Source organism: Polyodon spathula, chromosome 13 (assembly GCF_017654505.1).
Source record: "Polyodon spathula isolate WHYD16114869_AA chromosome 13, ASM1765450v1, whole genome shotgun sequence".
Classification (NCBI taxonomy): Eukaryota; Metazoa; Chordata; class Actinopteri; order Acipenseriformes; family Polyodontidae; genus Polyodon; species Polyodon spathula.
Window position 1 is genome coordinate 37,719,479 of NC_054546.1, and position 21,735 is coordinate 37,741,213.

The following is a 21,735-nucleotide window of genomic DNA, read 5'->3' on the forward strand; positions in this document are numbered from 1 at the left end:
TAAGCGAACAGCGGCAATTTGACAGTGCAAAGCCATTGGTGCGCGATGGCTGCTGGGCAAAGTAGTGTTTCAGGGTGATTTATCCAATACCCGAAGACGCTTTCGCTCTGAAAATAATGTGTTTTTTTTTGTTTTTGTTTTTCCTGCTGTACAATGTTTACTACTTTACTTGCACTGCATGTTCTATTTAACGCCGCCATTCATGTCGCAGAGTTGATGTCGTATGCAATGTTTATCATCCCTGCTTCTGCCTCACACCACAGACACAAACCGAGAAGAGTAGCCTGGTTTCAGTGATTCGGTTTAATGATGGCGATGTTTCGCAGTTTTGTGTCGGGGACCCAGCAGAAGCACAGCGTAGGTGCCGCAGCCGCCCCTGGTGACAGCATCGAAAGCCAGTATTCGTGTCCAATCTGCCTGGAGGTCTATCACAAACCCGTAAGAATCGGCAGCTGCGGACATACGTGAGTAGCCACTCCGGACCGATAACATAGGAATCATAACAACAACAACAACAACAACAACAACAACAAAACAGTTTTGTCTGTGGAACAAAAACGCAGGGCTGTTGTTGTCAGAATGCACAATAAACTAAAGACCCCTGCTGAATTATTGCTGAACACGTCAGCCCGTGGAACTGTCTTTAAAAATCTGCACAAAATATGAATGAAGATAGTATATTGAGGATACAAACTAATAATATTACATGCAGTGAATGTCTTGCTCTTGTTGGAGATAGCGCTTAACAGTACCAGCAGTAAAAAATTAAATATTTTCGCACCTCTGCCTTACTGCAGTAAAGGTTTTTAGAACAGAAGCAATGGGTGTCTGCATTGGTGGTGAATGAAATGACATGTACAATACGGGATGTGTGTGTGTGGAGAAGTCAGTCTTATTAGCATATACAGCAATGAATAACATGATGCTGATCTCTCTGTTAGCCCATGAGCCGTAAAGTCAACGCTAGCAAATAAAAATAAGACAGTTGTTTCGCTTTGTTGGCGCCTATGTTGTAAAACAATCATTTGTAATGAATGACACATAAAATAATAATGTTTGATGACCTGGGGAATTGGGGATATTAAAAGGCAAAGCCCAGGAGAATATACAGTAGGAGAAATGTATAAACGGGAAAAAAACCCACTACAGAACATCCTCTGTGCTATAGAATGGGTGTTATACAGTATATATAGGGAGACTTATTTTTGACACAAAGGGGAAGTGGTTAAAGCTTGTGCTATACTGGAAGATAGCCCACCTTCCAAATGCTGCATTGTGTTAAAAAAGAAGCCAGCCAAGGAGTTTGTTCTTGTAGGGTGTACCATGCCTGGGGGCTGACTGTGACCTTAAGATACTGTATAGAACAAACACTATGGTGGCTGGGCAGATACACATACATTTTTTTTGTATGCAGTACTGTCTACTGTAGCTGCTTCTCTGTTTGCCTGATAGATTATGGAATGGGTTTCCAGATTTTTGGGGCATGTCATCAAAAAAAGGACTTTCAACCTCGCCACATGTAACAGACAACTTGATAGGGGTGCATCATCTCCATATATTCCAAGATAGAGATACACTCAATAACTAATAAATAAAAAGGAATTCAGTCTGAAGCCCAAGTCAGTTAAAAGTCTGAAATGTGTATAAAACAGTGTTAGAACACTGGCTTAAGTATAAAAGTGTCTTTATTAGATGTTCTCTGAGTTAACTAGCATGTTACCTAATTAACATTTTGTCACCAATTATTGTTAACAGGTGAGGGTTCATGATTACTATAAATATAGGTAGCATAGGCACAAGTTTGTCATTCCTGAATGTAAGGGAGCAGAAAATGGCAAAATATGCTCGGTTAAGCAAAGAAAAAGATTACTTTAAGAAATGGAGGTCAATCTTTAAGACAAATCGTAAGAACTTTGCAAGTGTCTGTAACTACTGTGGCCAAGGCCATCAAACGATTTGCAGAAACTGGCACTCATGAGGACCGAAGAAGGTCAGGTAGGCCAAGGGTGACCTCAGAATCAGAGAACAAGTTAATTCGAGTCACAAGTCTGCGAAACTGGCGATTAACTGCCCCTAAAATACAAGCTCAGCTAAATGCTACTAGAAGTACAGATGTTTCAATGTCAAATGTTCAGAGGAGATTGCGTGAAGCTGGCCTAACTGGAAGAATTACTGCAAAGAAATAATTTTTAAGAGTGCAGAATAAGAGGAAGAGACTTGCCTGGGCCAAAAAACACAGAAACTGGACATTTGAGGAGCGGAAGTCGGTCTTATGGACCGATGTGTAAAAATTTGAAATATTTGGGTCCAACCACCGAGTATTTGAAAGACGCAGAGGGTGAGCGCATGAGATCTGCATGTGTGATTCCCATTGTCAAGCATGGATGAGGCAGTGTCATGGTCTGGGGTTGCTTTGCTGGTGACAGAGTTGGTGATCTTTACCAAGTCTATGGCAAGCTCAACCAGCAAGGCATGTCATTTTATTAGGATAATGGCTAGTTGGGCAGTCCTTCATTCTTCAGCAAGATATTGACCTGAAACACACCTCAAAGTTATGCAAGAACTATCTGGCGAAGAAGGAAAGTGAAGGACAACTCAATCTAATGACCTGGCCTGCCTAGTCTCCACACCTCAATCCCATAGAACTTGTATGGGACGAACTGGACAGAAGAGTCAAAGCAAAGCTACCCACAAGTGCCCTACATCTCTGGGAATTGCTGCAGAAGAGCTGGGAAGACGTGTTGGGTGATTTCCTGCTGAAACTTGTTAACCGAATGCCTCGTGTTTGTCAGGCTGTTATTAAGGCAAAGGGTGGCTATTTTGAGGAATCCAAGATTTAAAGACAACTTTCTTGAACATTGCTTTGATACTTCTTATGTTATGTTTTGTATATTGTAACATGTTTTCATTTTCAAGTATTTACAGAAATGTATACAACGTAAAACATTGTCAGTTATGAAAAAAACCTAGTTTCCAGCAAGTTTACTCAAACTTTTGACTGGTACTGTATATACACAGTGCAGAGAAAAAGTTTGTGAACCCCAATAATAATTGTGGAAATTCCATAGTTTTACCATGATAGCCTTCTTGAATCAAAACTTTTCTTAAATATCCAATAGGGTTTATATTAACCAATTCCATGTCTTTAGAAACAAAATGATGTATGAATTAGACAAACAATGAGTAATTAAGATTCAGGGTATGTGAAAAAGTAAGTGGACCCCTGGTTTTATGAGTTCAATTAAGGGGATAATTAGAATTTTAGTTTTAAATAATTAGGTAGATCTTCAGGGGTGAGTTTAGGTGGCCCCACCCTATGTAAAGATCTGAAACTTTGCAAATTTGGTCTTCAGCATACAGATGTGTGGAAATACATCATGGCATGAGCTAAAGAAATCTCTGAGGCCCTCTGAAAAACAGTTATTGATGCTCATCAGTCTAGAAAGGGTTACAAAACCATTTCTAAGGATTTGGGGCTCCACCAATCCACTGTCAGACAGTCTACAAATGGAGAAAGTTCAAGACCACAGCTACTCTACCCAGGAGTGGTCATTCTACCAAAATCTCTCCAAAAACAAACCAGAAAATCATCAAGGAAGTCACAAAAAACCCCAGAGTAACATCCAAGGATCTGCAGGACACTCTCGTCTTGGCTAGTGTGAGTGTTCATGACTCAACTATCAGAAAAAGACTGAACAAGAATGGTGTTCATGGGAGGATAGCCATGAGAAAACCACTGCTCTTTAAAAATAACATTGCTGCACACCTGAAGTTCGCCAAAGAGCACACAGATGATCCATAGTACTTCTGGAACAATGTTCTCTGGACAGACGAGTCAAAGGTAGAACTTTTTGGCCTGAATGAGAAACGTTATGTTTGACGAAAACCAAACACTTCATTCAAACAGAAGAACCTCATCCCAACTGTCATGGTGGTGGGAGTGTGGTGGTTTGGGGCTGCCTCATGACCTGGACAGCTTGCCATCACTGACACAACCATGAATTCTGCATTGTATCAGAAGATTCTAGAGGAGAATGTCAGGCCATTCGTCCATGAGCTGAAGCTGAATCGAAGCAAGACAATGATCCTAAACGTACAAGCAGATCTACAAAAGAATGGCTGCAAAAGAAGAAATTCTGCGTTTTAGAATGGCCTAGTCAAAGTCTGGACCTAAACCCTATCGAAATGTTGTGGCAGGACCTGAAGCGAGCTATCCATGCAAGGAAGCCCTCAAATGCCACTGAGGTGAAGCAGTTTGATAAGGAGGAATGGGCCAAAATTAGTTACATAAGAACATAAGAACATAGGAAAGTTTACAAACGAGAGGAGGCCATTCGGCCCATCTTGCTCGTTTGGTTGTTAGTAGCTTATTGATCCCAAAATCTCATTAAGCAGCTTCTTGAAGGATCCCAGGGTGTCAGCTGAAGTAATTGCTGCTCAAGGGGTGCCACCAGTTACTGAATCTAAAGGTTCACATACTTTTTCACACATGGATATTGAATGTTGAGTCATCTGTGGATAAATAAATGTTTTTGTATCATTTGTTTAATCAGGTTATCTTCATATGTGAAAATCCTAAGGGGTTCACAAACTTTTTCTCGGCATTGTGTGTGTGTGTGTGTGTGTGTGAATGAAGGCTATATTTGCATCCAGAGCCATTCTAAAAAAAGGCATAATACCACAGTAGTGAGTAGAATAGTGATAATTCCTCCAGAGGAAAATATATTAATCAAGAAATAACTCCACTGAAAATGACATCCTGCATGACATATTAATCTGTAGCTATCGATGCAATGGCAAGGAGGCAGAAAAGGTTAATTAGGGTGTTGAACAATCCTGGAGTTTCAGCCCTTGTCTGCTCACAGTGCTTAATTTGTCTTTGCCATATTACTGTTTGTGGCCTAGCTATCCCCTTGCACAGCTTTCAATCTTTTTTCGAATTGCCATTATTTGGAATATTCTTTTTAATTTTGAAAGAATGTTCAGACTTTTTGCATGATAAACTGTGCTCAACTTAATGCTAGTTTATCAAGTAAGGTATTCCAATTTTTTGCAATTTACAAATGGAAAGACATACAGTAGCTCTAAGATTGCAGTCCCAAGCAGAAGACACTCACTAGATTTAATAATTGTACTGTTGACTACAGTATGCTTTTGAAAACAAACAACCTGTAATTCTAAAGGAGTGGTAACTACAGTTTTAAAATCCTTATTTTCTTCACTTTTAGCAGTAGCAAGCTGTAGTGTTAGACCACCTTTTGCTTCTGTTAAATTTCTTTGGCATCTTTCCTTTGCTTGAATACCTCAGCTAAGCTAAGATAATACAGTAGAAGTTAGGGCTGCTCCCTGGTACAAATGCCTGTAGCACGGTTTCAGTGTGATGGTCTGTTGTAGGTGCAATAACCCTGCAGTACTGTGTCTGACTTGCAGTTTTTAGTTATCTGGTTTGATTTTGTTAGTTGAAAATATGTCGGCCTTTACCCTGAATTAAACAAAGAAACAAAACAAAAACATCCTCCAATTCTAATAAGAGGTAAGAAAAGCACCCCTATAAACAGTATTCAGTATAATGGTCCACTGGGTTGGCTTCTAGCAGGCTTCCATCTGAGTTTTTTACTGTGATGGTTGCCGGTATTGCATTGTTAACATGCATGGAACGCAATCTAGTTTGTTGAAGCAGGAGTTGTATAAAAATAAGCATCCGTCTCAAACCAAGCTTTCATTTTAAAAAATCTCAGAGGCTTGCAGCTTGGGGTTGTTATGCAAACGTAAAACAAAAAAGTGAGATTACTGCAGCTGGAAGTCTAGTTCGCATTGCAATAAAAACAAACCTGTTATTTCTAGACAAGACTGGGAAATTCATATTTTTTTTTACTTTTGTTTTCATAATAATAATAATAAAACAAAAAAAAAGCATTCACAGGAGCTTGTAATCATCACCAGGAGAGTTTATTTATCCTTTTTTTTATATATATAAAGTAGAGCAGCGTTATTTTGGAAAGTAGAGCAGTCTACAGCAGTTTTTCATATGGTTTAATTATTTAGTAGTTAAAAATTACATCGCAAATGTTTTATAGGACACAAAGAAAAAAATCCCCACAGCCACACAGGAAAACCTGCTGCAGCTCATTTTGCAGCCTGATGAAATTGGCTTTTTGTAAAAGGGAACAGGATATCATTCAAAACAAAAAGCAAACGTTTGGTTACTTTATCCTGTGTATTTGTAGTGACAGTACAAGAGTGGAGGAAACAAAAGGTTTCACAGCTGCTGCATAGAATTTGTCATCACAAAGGCTTGTGTTATGCTCCGCATTTGAGCCCCAAAAGCAAGCCAACATTAAGCTTAGTTCAGATAGTGTTAAAAATCCAATGGTTGGTTTCACAGACCATGATTAGCACTAATCTTGGAGTACCGAATGTTAAAAGTATATAACCTTGCCTATGCAAATAATCTAATTATTTATTTTTTTATTTGCTTAAATAAAATTAGATGTAATCCCTGTAAAGCCACAGACTGATTCTCAATGGATCACTGGCAAATATACAATAAATACTTATACATAATTAGCAATTAATTAAAAAAAACAAAAAAACATATGAGTTAATCACATTATTCAGATTTAGACTGGCACACTATAAAGACAAAAAAAAAAAAAAACGATCTCCCTCCCAAACGGATTATGGATTGTCACAGAACCAATCCACTCGAGACAGTATGCAGATCAGATTTCTAGAGGATCTCTCGAGTCTTTTCTGATGGATTAGCCTGTATTAGCAGCAGCACAGCCAGGGTTTATATTGGATTTCCTGCTGAGAGAGCACTGTTGTCGAATTCATAATAAATTCAATTTGTTCTGTTTTAAGTCTGAATGGACATAGTTTTTGTTAATAACAGCACAAGGAAATTGTGACCTTCTAGTTGTCTTTCACAGAGGTGGATGTCCTTAAGACATAATCTACGTTCAACGGCACATCTCGGTTCCACACAGATGGCAGTTTAGTGTCATGGTTAAGCGATTACCCTTGGTTGTAAGTATTCCTGTACCACTTGTGTTTGCTCCTGGTTTTTGCTTGCTATTGTGCCACTGAAACATTTGATACAGCATATTGTAACATATTTGCCTGTCAGCCCATTGAATTAAATGGAAGTGCTGGAATCACAAACGTCTTACCATTCAACTAAAGAGAGGTAAGGTAAGGTCTTGTGCCTATGACAGTATTATTAACTTGTCAGCCACTATTCAACTGCCCTACCCCTTCTCCATATGGGAAACATGCAATATATCTTTTTTTTACCAGTTACAGTATTATAATACAAGGAATTCCTGGTAACGCTAGCAAAGTATGGGAATCTGTATTCATTTAAAAAATCTGCAATATTTCTCTAATATTTTTTTTTTTTTTTTTTTTTTAATCTCGTTTTTGTCATTACTACTGCCATGTGTTGATTGTCAGCTAAAATTAGTTCCAGTCAGAAATTGAACAGGAACACCTCAAACTAACCGTCGGCAGGATGCACACAGATTTCATACCAGCATGACTCTCACAATACCTGTGAATACCAAAATAGATCGGCCTTCCTGAAAACTGTAATTTTCTGAAATTTTTTTGATGGTAGTATTGTGCAAAATTAGGTGAATCTTTTTTTTTTTTTTATCCCAGGAAAACATTGATTTGAGAATCATGAATATTGTATAACATCCAAACAATTTTGTTGTTGGCTCTAAACAAGAGCAGAACAGTACTGAACTTTCTTTGCACTAACCAGTACATTTTCAAATAAAGAGCTGCTGTTCAATCTGAATTTTAATGTTTAAACACATAGTAGTACCTTCCAGCAGCTGGATGTTGGAATAGCAGTTTCACGTACTGTTGTTTTTTTTTTTTTTGTTTTTTTTTTGTGTTTGTTTTTATGCAACTCGAGGAGCAGTGTTTTAACAGTGGGATTTGAACACTGCTATAATCCAGCACTAATACAGTGTCTCCTCCACCCCAGTCTGTGCTGTTTGAGCACAGTCCCACTCCTGTGCCTCCAGCAGGTAGTGCTGTGCTGTCCTCGGGTGTCTTGAGGTGCATCAGCTCTCTAGAAGCGTCTCACTTTGCAGGCAGCAGCGGCAGCCGCGTCATGTGATTTCTGTTGGCGTGCTGCTCCTTGAGGGTGTAATTATTCTGTACAAAGGAGCCAATTCTGTACACACCTCTGATCCTCTGTGGCTGTTATATAAGACTACCCCAAGCCTTGTACACTTTAGACATTCTAACAGAGAGGGAAGAAACAGAAGCACAAGTTCAACATTGTTTGTAAAATGGTTCCCTCACATAGGGATTTTAACACTGTCTCGATGAAAACATAGAATTAGAAGCCAGTGCATTAAAGGCCATGTTAACTAGTGCTCCCCGTGAGTCTCCTAATATAACTTAAAAGTAAAACATTCTTGATGATTACAACATTCTCGTGTTAGTCTTACCTAAGTACAAGTAGTTACTTTAAACATTAGAACATTTTTCAAAGTATGTATCAGCTGACATAACTGACCGATTCTTGTGTTTGTACATGCAACTACGGTCTTGTCAAGGAATTTGAGTTTCAGCATTTGTAAAAATAATCAATGGCCAAATTGAAGATAAGAAACTGAAAGTCAAGTAGACAAATGCTTTGGGCTACGACACAGATGAAGGCCAAAAGCGCCTGTCTGCTGTTTAACGTCTAATGGCAGACGAGTGAGTTCTTTCTCTGGTTATACCATAGTTTTTGCGGGGAGTGTCTACAGCCCTGCCTCCAGGTCCCGTCCCCCCTCTGCCCGCTGTGCCGCATGCCTTTCGACTCGAAGAAGGTGGACAAGTCCTCCAGCATGGAGAAGCAGCTGTCTTCCTACAAGGCTCCCTGCCGGGGCTGCTGTAAAAAGGTGACCCATTTTCCACAGGATACCTGTTAAAGACGCAGTCACACTGATTTTTTTGTAAGGTACTGATTGTAAAGAAGTTTTAGATTTTCATTTTAATATATGTTTTTCATTTTACTGAGTATTTTAAGGTGGACTGTTAATACAATTCTGTATCACACAGGACTTGATCACTCACATTCTGTAACTTGTATTGTTCAGATATTGTTCCTTTTAAAAGTTTACAGGTGCACAGCCAAATTTCATACTGCGTGTTTTCCTTGGGGTCATCGTTTTCTTTTTTTTTTTAATCTATATTTTAAATAACCAACATAATTATCTTTCTTGCTTAGGGATTTTAACTAATTGTTTCCAATATATGGTAAAAAAAAGATTTAAAAAGAAATCTAGACATAAAACTAAAATCTTGAAATACTGTGCTGATCACAGACTGTTCTGATTTTTACCCCAAGGTTACCTTGGTGAAGATGAGGTCTCACATTTCCTCCTGTACAAAAGTTCAGGAACAAATGGCAAACTGCCCAAAATTCGTCCCCATAGTGCCCACCTCTCAGCCCATCCCCAGGTAAGCTGGTCACTAGCTACACATTTGCTACCTGCCATTCCCCCACCCAAGACAGGAAGTATCTTGTCCTTACTTTTGATGAGTTGATTTCCATGGTGACTAAGGTTTTCCCTGCCCGAATCAACCCAGGATGTACAGTAGTTAAGTACGTGTTTGCTTTGTTTTGGACAGTGGTAAAGTGTCCTGGAAGTAGAGGATCAAAATAAAAAGTAATATGATTTCCTGGATCTCAGAACAAAGCAGGTCAGGCAACAAGAAAAAGGTTGACAAAGTACATCCTGGGTCAAGCCAGGGAAACCGAGTTGTCATGAGAACATTATAACCAGGAGTGTAAGTGTAGGGTGTTCAGTTCAAATTAAATACGACACCTCTACTTTCTCAATCTGTTTAAAATAAAATGAAACCATCTAGAGAAGTGGTTTAAATGTTTTTTGAATATGTCACATCTTTTTCTAGTATGAATTTTAATAATACTGTGCTAATGCTCAAATTAGTGTGGCATGAAATAATATTTAATAATATATGGATTAATCTTGAGAGGTGTGGATCATACCACCCACTTCAACCTGTGCAATTAAGAAAAAACAACTGAAGCTCAGAAGTAAATGACAATTACTGTAAATCCACCATATCTGTTAAAAACTAATCAAAAGAATAAAGAAACTAAAAATAAATACAAATCAGCACAGGCAATATGGTATACAGTAATATTATTATTATTATTATTATTATTATTATTATTATTATTGTTGTTAGTTATTTTTCAATACCGTTTTTTTCATGTGTTTTAAATTATAAATCAACCGCAAAAATGAAACATGAATTGTTTCTGAGAAATACACGACCAATTCATCCTACCCATTTTCACAACACAGTACTTGAGGGGTGATGTTTACAGCGACATCATGGGGACACATTTACGCATTTTGTAATTGTAATTATTTTTTGTTTTCAGTTGCTGCCCAAACCCATGGATTCTAAAGAGTCTAGTCAGGACGAGGCTTACTTTTTAACCTTTTTTTATTTTGTTCCTTCTTTTTTCTTAAATGAAGTGTAACACATCTTTTTAATAATAATAGCAGAGCCCAGTCACTGAGCCCCAGTACTAGAAGCAGCAGTCTTGTTACAGTGGTCTCTCTCTGACACTTTATAGTCTGCCTTGGTCTGTGTCTCCAGCAATATTCCAAACCGCTCAACGTTTGTGTGTCCGTACTGTGGGGCCAGACACCTGGATCAGCTGGAGCTGCTCAAGCACTGCATGGACAACCATCGCAACGACCCCAATAAAGTGGTGAGTCCTAGGGTCACATTAACAGGGGCCCCTTTAACACTAGAGAGCACTATTTTATCCTTCCACCGTACAAGTCAGGCAAGTCCCTAAAGTTGAAGGGGGCCAGTATTAATAATTAAAACAGCGACGGATCTAAATACTGACGTCATGACCTTGCATCGCTTTTACAAACTCACTGGCACTTTTAATTATGTTGATTTTCATCAGCTAGTCTGTGATTCTCAGTAGCCTGGTTTTGTCTCTCTTCAAAATAAGGTGCTTGCCCTGTTCCCAGTGTGCAGTGGCGAATGTACCTGAGAAGGTGGGACTCCATGGAGTGTAGTGAATGTGTGTCCCCCTCCTCAGGTATGTCCTGTGTGTTCAGCCATGCCCTGGGGTGATCCTAGCTACAGGAGTGCAAGCTTCCTGCAGCACCTCCTACACCGGCACAAGTTCTCTTACGACACGTTTGTGGTGAGTAAGCAGTGGGGAGACACCATTGTGGGAAGTCTGGCTCACGGGGCAATTAAAACTTATTTAGCAGTTATTTGTAACAAAAAGCAAACAGCTCCTGCAGGTAAGAGTTGTGTGTGTCCTTCCTTATATTTATACTGTTCATACTGGGGCACGACTGAGTCGTAATGCTTCTACAATTCATAAGGAAATGCTGACCAAGACATGTGTATGTTATTCCTAACATATTTAAAAGTTTAAGCTGTATTTAGAAGAGCAAAAAACACCCAGCGGCACCTAAAGCTTAGTTTTGAAATTTGCTAGAACACAACTGTGCAAGATAAGATTGGACCCCTGGCATTACTGATATATACTGGGAAGGCTGATATGTGCTGTGTATGCAGTATGTGACCTGCTTGGCACTAGCCTGCACGCTGTTCTGTTGCAGGATTACAGTATTGACGAGGAGGCAGCATTGCAGGCAGCCCTCGCACTCTCACTGTCTGAGAATTAGAGGCGCCAGTCCGGCCTCCCTCCGTCCAGGACCATCATCCTTTGCACTGGGAACCTCCCTATCTCACTTCCTGCTGAATTCCACACTGGGTAACACCAGGCAAAACAAACATGCTGTCCCTTTCATTGTCATGTATTGTCATGTATTGTCATGCTAAGCAACCTTTCAATGATTTATTTATGTTGTTTATTTTACCAAGCGTGGAAGCTTTACTGACAACCTCTATTAAAGGAGGGGGGTGCATTGGGGCAAGTGAGACATAAAAAGTGAGCCTCCAAGTCCAAACAGGCTGTGTAGTTTATGAAGTTGTATTGGCTGGGGCTATGATGTATGTGTTTGTGTTCCCAATGAGACGGTAAACCAGGGCCTTGTCTACACTGAAAAAGAACAAAGTGCTTACCCTGAGGCCATGGCTGAATCCTCTCACTCCCTGACCAATTCACAAATACTCCAATTACTACAGCAAAGTCACTGCTGTAAAGGACTGAGAATAAGGCTTCCACTTCCCCCTTTTTACAGTTGTGAATTCCAGCACTTTTCTACAGTATTGTACTGCTCATATCTTGAATTCCAGCACTTTTTTACAGTATTGTACTGCTCATATTTTATAGTTGACTACAGAAATAATAATACATATATACTTCATACTGCTATAACTTGTTTGACTAGCGGCAACAGTGATTTTTATGCAGCATAAGAAATATATTTTTGAAAACATTTCTTTAAAAATGGTTTGATTTTTTTTTAATAATTTGAAGAAAAAAATTACATAAAAAGGGGGTCATTTATTATTAAACTTTTTTTTGCTGATGAAGGTTTTTTTCAACTGGAGGTTTTGTACCACCTTTTGTGCAGTAAAGTGAGTTTCATGAGCACTGAAGCTCAGTTATGATAATTAAATCTTAGTGTGTAGTAATATCGCTGTGACACTAGGGGGCAACTGATGGCAAACCAAACTCGTTTCTGTTGATTTTTGTGATATACAGTATAAATATTTGAATACTTTTTTTGATACATGACCTTGCCAAAAAAATTAAAACGGAGGAGGGGGGGTTGGGGGGGCATCTTGCCTGTTATTTGCATTTAAGATCTCCAAACTGCAACAGAAAATATATGTATGGTACGTACAGGTACCAGCAACAAAAATAAGTATTACAATTATTTAAAAAATTCAGTCACAAAAGTCTGAGCCCCAATAAAGCTTGAGCTGTACTACCCAAGTGGTGTTACGTGGTGTTCGATTCCTCGCACCGCCTCTGATATACGGGAAAACCGTTTATTGGTGGTATGCACAAAACTCTTGAAAGGTTTGCTGAGTTGGTGTCAGCTGTTTAAGGTCTAACTATTATAAATATGGTAAGCAAAGGATATATTTTTTGGTACTAATTCTTTAGTGCCAATAAACGTGGTTAGGGAGATAGGGCAAGGCAAGACGCAGTAGACCTGCCATTTGCCAACTATAATAAACACATAAATAAGGCAAACTAGGGCCTGCATCCAGTCAATCAAATTTCTAGCTTCATTATGGCTTATGTAGTTACTCCATTGCTGTCATTAATGAATTTCTGACTTGGGAATCATTTCAATCCAGAGATACATACAAATTGCATATTTGGCACTGTTCAGATCGTTAATATCACCCAGTCGTGTTCATTTTTACATAGCCACTATACCATAACATTTTTAAACAGTAATACAGAACTGCTGCATTACTGCTGAAATGGTCAGAATTTTCTAATGGTATTAAATTAGTACTACAGTTTTTATTTTTTCATACTTTTTTTTTAAAATCTAGCTTTTAAGAGTGAAGTTAATATGCACAAAATATTTTTTGTATTATTATTTTTTACATACAATTACATAAAGTGTCTTTTCTTGGCACATGTTTGAAGGTGTTGTTTTGTTTGTTTGTTTTTGTTGGCCTGGTTTACCTGTGTTGTATGCACTGTAGTTCTAATTGTGTGTCACTGTCGTTAGAGATATCTATCCACTAGGGGGTGCAACATTTATATAATTGAGATGTACCTGCATGTTTGGGTCTGTTTGTATAAAAAAAAAAAAAAAAAAAAACATTGTTGTTGAACTTTTTTGTTTTCCTGACTTTGCTCAGACTCCAGTGGCTTCTGTTTGAGGGATGTACTTCTTTGCCCCGTTCTCCTGTTTATTTTAAAGATTTTACCTGGATACAGCCTTTGTATGATGTCACCTCCTTTACAAAGGTGTCCATTCCCACTTCTTTCTGTGCAACAGAAGCCCATGTAACCCACATAGTTTCCTATGTGCATCATAGACTTGTGTAAGGCTCAGAGGAGTCCTGTAACTAAGAACATGATTATGAACAAATATAATAATTGTGAGTAAAGCATAAATACAACTAGAAAAATAAAAATCCATTACAGGGAGTGAAGTATTTTAACACTCTAGCATTGATTGCAGCCAAAACCCACACATTGCAAATATTATGTTCAAGGTTTTAAAAACTTGTTTTTATCCATTTGCCTTTTTTTTTTTTAAATAATAATGCTGATGTTATCAATAGAAGTTAATTGAATTCACTGTTGTTAAGTAGTATAAGGTTTTATCACATGGCTTTAGGATATTTACCAGTTTGCTAAGAAAGTTGCTTAAAACATATGGCTAGTTCCAAAAATACAGCAATGTGTCACCCACAGTTGCTAAATATTCAAATGTTGTCTCGTGTTCATGAATAAGGCCCACACAAGCAATTACAACTGTTAAAGTAGAAGCTGGTGTTGCATTTAAACAAGCTGTCAATAACTGTTGCACTCCCATTTAAACTGTAGCCAGTGCCATGGAATGCATTGAGCTCTAACTGCAGCACCTAAGAATAAAAGCAATGCTGCTGCTTGCCACAGTCCCCTGCAGAGACTGCATTTATGTTGTGTTACTTTTCATAGCCACTTCCCCAGTCTTAGTTATTGAGTGTAATATGGCATTGGCCACAGATAGAAACTGTGGACTATCTGTGACTCTTGCATATTATTAATAAATAATAATAATAATAATAATAATAATAATAATTGAATACCAAATTGAATTATTATTAGGTTTATTAAAATAAACTTTTTTGAACTTACAATGTTTGAAACTTACAAAATGATACATGTAAATCTATGTATTTGTAGCAAAAAAAAAAAAAAAGTTTTCCAATAAACACAGATTCATCCACTTCTGATTTCTTGTCATATTTTTTTTTCCCAATGTTTCATCTAAAAAGAGGTAAATCCTTCACCTGAACGCACCAAATGTCTGATACTACTTCTTATTAAATGATTTCTGTCAATCACAGGGCATTTTTAAAAATATGTGAAATGTATTCAGTTACAAGAATCAAGTTCAGTTTGACTGCTCTGCTTTTGGTTCAACTTTTCGTAATAAATCAGAATCCAGGTACCTTCAGTTTGCCGCTGACAAAAGTTTCAGCTCAGGTAAGGAGTTAAAAAATGAATCCCTTTTTGGTCCACGGCTGACTGTGAGTTTTATTTTATGTTCAGCTCTTTGTAAAACTCCTGCTTTCATTCACTGATTGCAACTCCAAGTGTGTTAAGTCTCCAGTTAAGCCTCAAATGAACCCTGTTAAGGAGATGATTCATTGATGATTACACATATAAATATGTTTACAACGTATATCTAAATTGGGGCTAATTCTATTGATTTTTATATGCAAGCTGTTCCTAGTTGCCGAGTACCCCCCAAGGCCAAGGCATTGTGTTGTGAGAATGTCAGTAGGAAAGGGAGGGGACTGGGCGGCTGAAGAAAGTTTAAAGGAGAGGAATGGGGGAACAAAGCTTAATTACCGGGCCTGAATAGACTCCCAGTAGTGTCTTCTGGAAGGAGCTTCTTTTCTCTACAGAAAAAAAGGGGCACCAAGGGACCCACTGTGGGCCCATAAACAAACACCGGTTGCCGGGGCGACGTGTCCCATTCGAGGTCCTCCTTTTGGAAGGCGACTCCGAGTTCGCCGTGACAACACTGGAGTACCATAGAGACGCCAGGCAGTGGGAAAGCATTCTGAGTCCTGGGGACCAGGCTCCAGAAAATTAAGAGGCGATCGACATGTACAGCACTGGATAGGGGAGCACCGATATTACATCACTGGGCCAGCATTATCTTCAGGAGATTTACTCAGCTTAACCCTTCCAATAAATAATGTATTGTCAGCATGTAGATAACTTTTTTTTTTTTTTTTGGCAATTGATATACATGTAACGAAGACTTCTTATGAATTAGCACTTAGTGGCACTCTCTGCCACTCTGGGCTGTCCATGGCCTATGGTGAATAAACCTAATCTTAAACCTGATTACAGTGGTGGTGGGAGGTAGGCGTCACCCCTTCTGGATGAATTACTTAATAAATATTTACAAAAATACAGTGTAGGTAGAATTTCATACACTACTTGCTTAATTGCCTCCATTTTGCTTAGGTTGTCAGGTGCAAATCCCAGGTGGGGCAGACTTTCCAGGTAGGTACATCTTTTTTAATTAGTTGGTATTGGGCCAGATGGTAGGAGTTTCTTATGGAAAAGGGTCAGCGTTCTCATTTGGATCAATGCTGGCCACTTGTGAAGGGAGACAGTCTTTGCTTAACACAGTGTTGTAATTAGCAGCTCTCTCCAGCATTGTCCTGTCTCCCTCTTGCTGAGTGGCTCGGGGTGAAGAGAAGGTGTTTCCACTTCAACATGACCCCCCCCCAGCTTTGAGGTCAGCCTTCCCGCCCTATGCTTGTGAAACAAGGCTGAGGGAAGATTGATGAGCTGTGGACAAGGTGCTGTTATGCGTATACAGAGAAAGTGGTGAGAACAGGAGTACAAGAGAGGGGGTGAAGAATGAGTTATAATGAGGGGTATAGAACAGAGGCATGTACATAGTTAAGACTATTGCTACTGGCTTTACAAAAGACTTATCTGTTTCTTCTCAGATGGTCCATGTAAATACCGGGTTATTTGCTGAAAAAAGAAAATAATATACATTGTGAAATGTTTGTAGTGCCCTAGCTAGTGCCATTGACCAAGATAAGGAGGGTAGGGGTTTACTTTGAAACAAAAAACAAAAAGAAAAAGAATAAATCTGATTCTAAATTATGACCATTTTTAATGGCTGCATATTTATGGTGTACATAGACTTACGTGACTTTTGAACATTTTCTTAATGAAACGCTCTTCTGCCTGCAAGTGTAAAATTCATTATTGAACGCCTGTGAACAAAGTTGCAAAATGAGAGCTGTGTAAGGGAATTACATGGATCTGTGAACACTTTTCCATTCTGTATATGAAGCGTTGAACACAATTTGGCCCGTTGCATCATGTAGCAATGTACTGTATTTGTTCAACTGTCCCTATTTTGTATTTCTTTTTGGGGAGCATTGGATCAGCCTCCGCGTGGTGCTCCCTGTCAGTGCCATGCTACTGCTAATTGATCCAACCCTGCTGACCGAATCCAATCAGTTTTTCATGGATCCCGGTTGACATGCAAGCCATGACATGGCAGGATCCTCCGACTTTCAATGCGTTGGATTCGCACTCCGAGTTTTTCAACTCAACGTCAAAGGCTTATCACCAGCTACATGCACACTGATCAGATTTCTTTTTAAAATTGAAAGATCTACAATATTGTCAAATCTACAATTTTGTGTTAAAAGGGACCAACTTAGAATTTTTTGGACCAACAAAAGGTTTTATGTAGTTTCTTCTATTTCCATACAGTTTTCAATGAGGGCTTCTTTTATTCCCTCTTGCTTCACTAGGGTACTGTGAGCTGCTTTTATTGCTTTGTTGCGCATCGTGCCAGAGTCATTTCGGTCAGGATTTACCCTTCCGATTTTAGCACTAATGAAAACAGAGTGCAACCACACTGACCTTTTACTGAGCAAATGTTGTTCTGCCTTCCTGTATGTCAAAATATCAAGTTTACGGATAATTTAAGAGCTGGAATTGCAGTAGCCTTGACCAATGACACATATCATTTTCAAAGGGGAAAACAGAAGTAGAATAGCATTTTTTCAAGCAGTTCATAGTTCTTTCTTTTCCGGCAATTTGTAGTGTCTGTACTTTTTTCTTTTTTTTTTTTAATAAACTTTAATCTTCAGTTAACCTTCTGGAACTGTAGAGTAGTCCCATACTACATGACGACAAAAAAAAATAAAAAAATAAATCTCAATATTGTTGACCTGTCAGCAGCTCATCCTCTGTGTTATTTAATAGCCATCATGATTATAATGTAAAGGTTTCTTTTGAGATGAAGGGTGCTGCACCCCTGCTAATTGGGAGCTTCTAAACATTCTCACTGCTTACTTTCGCTACCTCCTGTGTAGGTCTTATTGTTGCACATTCCAGCCTATTGTGGAGTGCTTTTCCATAAAACAAAGTCTCACTCCACCACCACCATTGTTAAATAGAGAAAACAGATGGGACAATATGACCTTTCAAAGGCAAAAAAGAGGTGAACACAGTTTGATTAAAGAAAAGCTCAATTGTTTTGGGTGCAATCTCCCAGTTTATTAATGGCCAGTGACTAGAGGATTGCAATTATAACAAGTGTGCTTGCAAAGCCGTGTGGTGCACCGTCAGCAGGGGAGGGATGTTATTAAAATGCTGCTAACTCTTTGAGCCTAGTTTGTAACTGACTGCTTCGCAGAGCCTCTTCAAAGGCTAGTTAAGTAACTTGCTGCACCACCTAGCTCTTACTTGTGTGTGCTCTATGCTTCTTTGAAGGCGCTGAAAGTAAACTCAGATGAGAGAGGCAGGCAAGCCAAGAGATCCACATTAGTAGAAAACAAGCTGGGTACAATGAGCAGTGGAGTGTGGTGTAGCGAGGTAACTCATTGCTTTGAAATGCCTTTAAATGTTAAGAGCCCACACCTGTCAAAAGGCTGCACCTCTTTTTTCCACAAGTGGATGGATATATCCAGACTTCTTCACACTCGCATAGCGATGGGGTTTGGGTAACAAGTGCACACATAGCACTCATACACCGTGTGTCAGCCAGCACCAGCAGAGTATTTTTATACACCAAACACACACTGGAAAATATTCAGCAAATCCGAGTCAGTGCAAGGCTGTGCGGAGGTCGTTCATAAAAATATCCCGTCAGGCAAGATAACCTACACCGGCAGGGTAAAAATAGATACACACCGTCTTCACAGGGGCTAAAAACAGCAATTTGGATGGCGTTGCTGTGCCAATACGTAATGGAGGATAGCACACACATTTTTTTTTTTTTTGGAGACTGTCTGAATGGTGCCACTGTGTATGTATGTTTACATGACACTTACACGCATAGTTGATGAATAACTTGGTTCAAACTTTGTTTCAGTCAACTGACTCATCTCAAGCAGTTTGTGAGTTTAGAAAGACAGAGAGCTTGTTCATGACATCAAACCTGTTGAAAAACTGAGCCAATCATCCATTTCCTTTCCTTAAAGACTTCACAGCAGAATCATCCATTCCTTACATGTGTTTATTTTTCCATTGTGAGTATCTACCTCGATACAATTTCGCAAGAAGAAGCACAGCTAGAGAAGCGTAAATTATATTCGGAACAGTTGTACATGTAGTTTGCTAATACTGATCTCAACCTCCCTCATATAAACACACACAGGTGGTCTCTGTGGAATCAGATCCATTTCTATACTGCAATCCCAGAGTGTCGGAAACTTCCACGGTTCCACTGCTGTCTGCCAGCACTTTATTCATAGCCATGACCGAGCTGGTTACATGTGTGGCGTGCAAAAATAGTAACACAGGCGCTATTTTTGACATTGCTGTTGCTGTAAATGGATCGGGGGCATGCCTCCCTGCCCCTGGCTACAGGGTATTTATAGAGGAGCTGTGTTTTTGTGGAGTCACAACAGCTATTGTTACAGTTGACGCATCAGGTGCTGCGACGTCACGGATAGAGAGCCGAGGAGAGAATCAGAGCCACTGATTTTAAAAAGTTTGTCGTCACCCTTTGACATTCATTTTTGACAGGTTAAACATACCGAGCAAAGGTGAGTGGGGTAATGTGATGGACTCTTGGTAAGGTTACTGGTAAATCTTTGCCAGTACACCTAGGCAACCCTTGCATGATTATACAGTCCTGGGCCTCTCATCTGAAAACGGCGGGCATTTGAGACGACGCATTTCACTTGAGCCTTGAGACAGAGGTAATGTACTAGTTTGTTACCATGTTGAAAAATGATTTGCATGATCTAGATATCCCAGTGAGACATACTGTTGTTCTAGGCACTAAGACCCTCTAGACTGTCTTAGCACCCCTGTAGTGGTATGTGTACCAGAACTTGACTCGTTTAATGTCAGAAAGTGGTACGCTGTCAAATTTTGATACATGTGAAATCAATTGTGATCTGATGGGTGTTTTCCTATTGTCAAACAGAGGTAGATTTACCATTATTTATAATAATCTTTTGCAAACTTAAACCGGAAAAAAGACAATCAATTTCTCTAAAAAGATAAAAACAGTTCAGGACAAAATGAGAAGTCCACCACAGAGTTGCAGAAGTAAAAAAAAATGTACAAGATCCAGTCTATTGCATATGATAAATATTTGCATACTATTTTCTTAAAGGTGGAAAAATAGGATAAATTTAATTTAAAAAGATGTAAAAGACCGAAAACAGCATAACGTACCAGATTTTAATGGGCGCTTCCCTGCTTTCTTAACGGAAGTTACTTAGGCATGCGCAGTGCGCTGCGTACCACTTTATACCACGTAACTGAAAATAACTAAATCTCAGCTTGATCAGCCTTAACCCCGCTGGGATAGATCACAGCTGGATTGTATTAAAGCATTTCACAGCACTGGGGAATCAATCACCTATCTGTGGTTATCCTGGGATTACCCTTAAACTAGGGGGGTAATGCAATCCAATGAGATTCCCCTGTGCTGTGAAATGCTTATAAAATTCCACCTGTGGTTTATCCCGTTAGGGCAGAAGCTGATCAAGTTAACCCCTTAGTCTGTTATGTTGAAATGACTATCCTCTGATCCAGAACCAAACTCCATTTCAAAGTTAATATTTGTCAGTTGGACATATTTTAGTCCATGCATTTAATTAACTCCTATTTCTATGAACCCCATGTTAATATTACAAATGAGACCCAATCAACTTCTCACTCTTAATCTCAGCTGCTGCTATGCACTTGTGCTGAGTGACTGGAAACTGCCCCCCTCCCACCACCCCCTTGTCAGTCAGAGGCCTGGCACCCAGCCCCTTACTCCATGCAGCTGGCCAACCTCCACCTGCCAATAAGCAGATATATTTAATAAGAATTTTCCATGCACCACTACAAATGGGAAACATTGGAGCTTTATTTAGACTCGTAAAATTCTCCTCCCCATTTACTGCAGCTGTTCGTCGCAGACATATTAATTAGCTCAATATCCATATTACACTGTCTGCTACAGCACTGCAAATACAGTTGAAACTCTAGGTGCAAGGTACATGGTAAGCATTTCATTTTCAAGTAGGGTTGAGTTATATACCCACTTATTAACATAATACAATAAAATATGAGGCAAAGAGGTTGGTGATAGAGCACTTTTAGAATGTTAGTACTGTATTAAGATCTGCCACATTTTATATTATTAAAATAGGAAAATAGGAAAAGGATCCCGGAAAGCCAATCACATATCAACGGGAAAGTATTAAAATGTTAATTTACTTCTTATATACTGCAGTATATTACAAATCAAGCACAAGGGGAACTCACAAAAGCTCCATAAATATTAGAATACTTCAGCTGTACAGGAGATGATGGCAAGTATCATGTTCGCAGAATCTATGGCACCCCCCACACACAAACACAGCACAGGAATTTAAAGTAAAACTGTAACTTTGTCATAACACACACTGGCTATGTCAACAGCAAACCAAAGTGTACGTTTGCTCAACACAATCTGGAAAATGTATGGAATAGTAAACCTAAAAACAAAATCATTAAAAAAGATTGAACTAGCAACCACTGGCACTTTTTTCTACGTTGTTTTCTTGTCATATGCTTATGGGTCT

At 39.0% G+C, this 21,735-nt stretch overlaps 1 protein-coding gene across 2 annotated transcripts; it reads left to right on the plus strand.

The window, feature by feature from the left end:
• Positions 1-231: 231 nt before the first annotated feature.
• On the plus strand, positions 232-14,656 carry LOC121326113 (E3 ubiquitin-protein ligase RNF166-like). 2 transcript variants are annotated; one of them, XM_041269284.1, is made up of 6 exons: positions 232-464; positions 8,750-8,906; positions 9,356-9,468; positions 10,645-10,759; positions 11,105-11,212; positions 11,640-14,656. In XM_041269284.1, exons 1-6 carry the CDS (start codon positions 307-309, stop codon positions 11,703-11,705), a joined length of 717 nt encoding a protein of 238 aa, XP_041125218.1. In that variant the 5' UTR covers positions 232-306; the 3' UTR covers positions 11,706-14,656. The 2 variants fall into 2 exon arrangements, with proteins under 2 accessions (XP_041125218.1, XP_041125219.1); XM_041269285.1 differs by lacking the exon at positions 11,105-11,212.
• Positions 14,657-21,735: the final 7,079 nt, after the last annotated feature.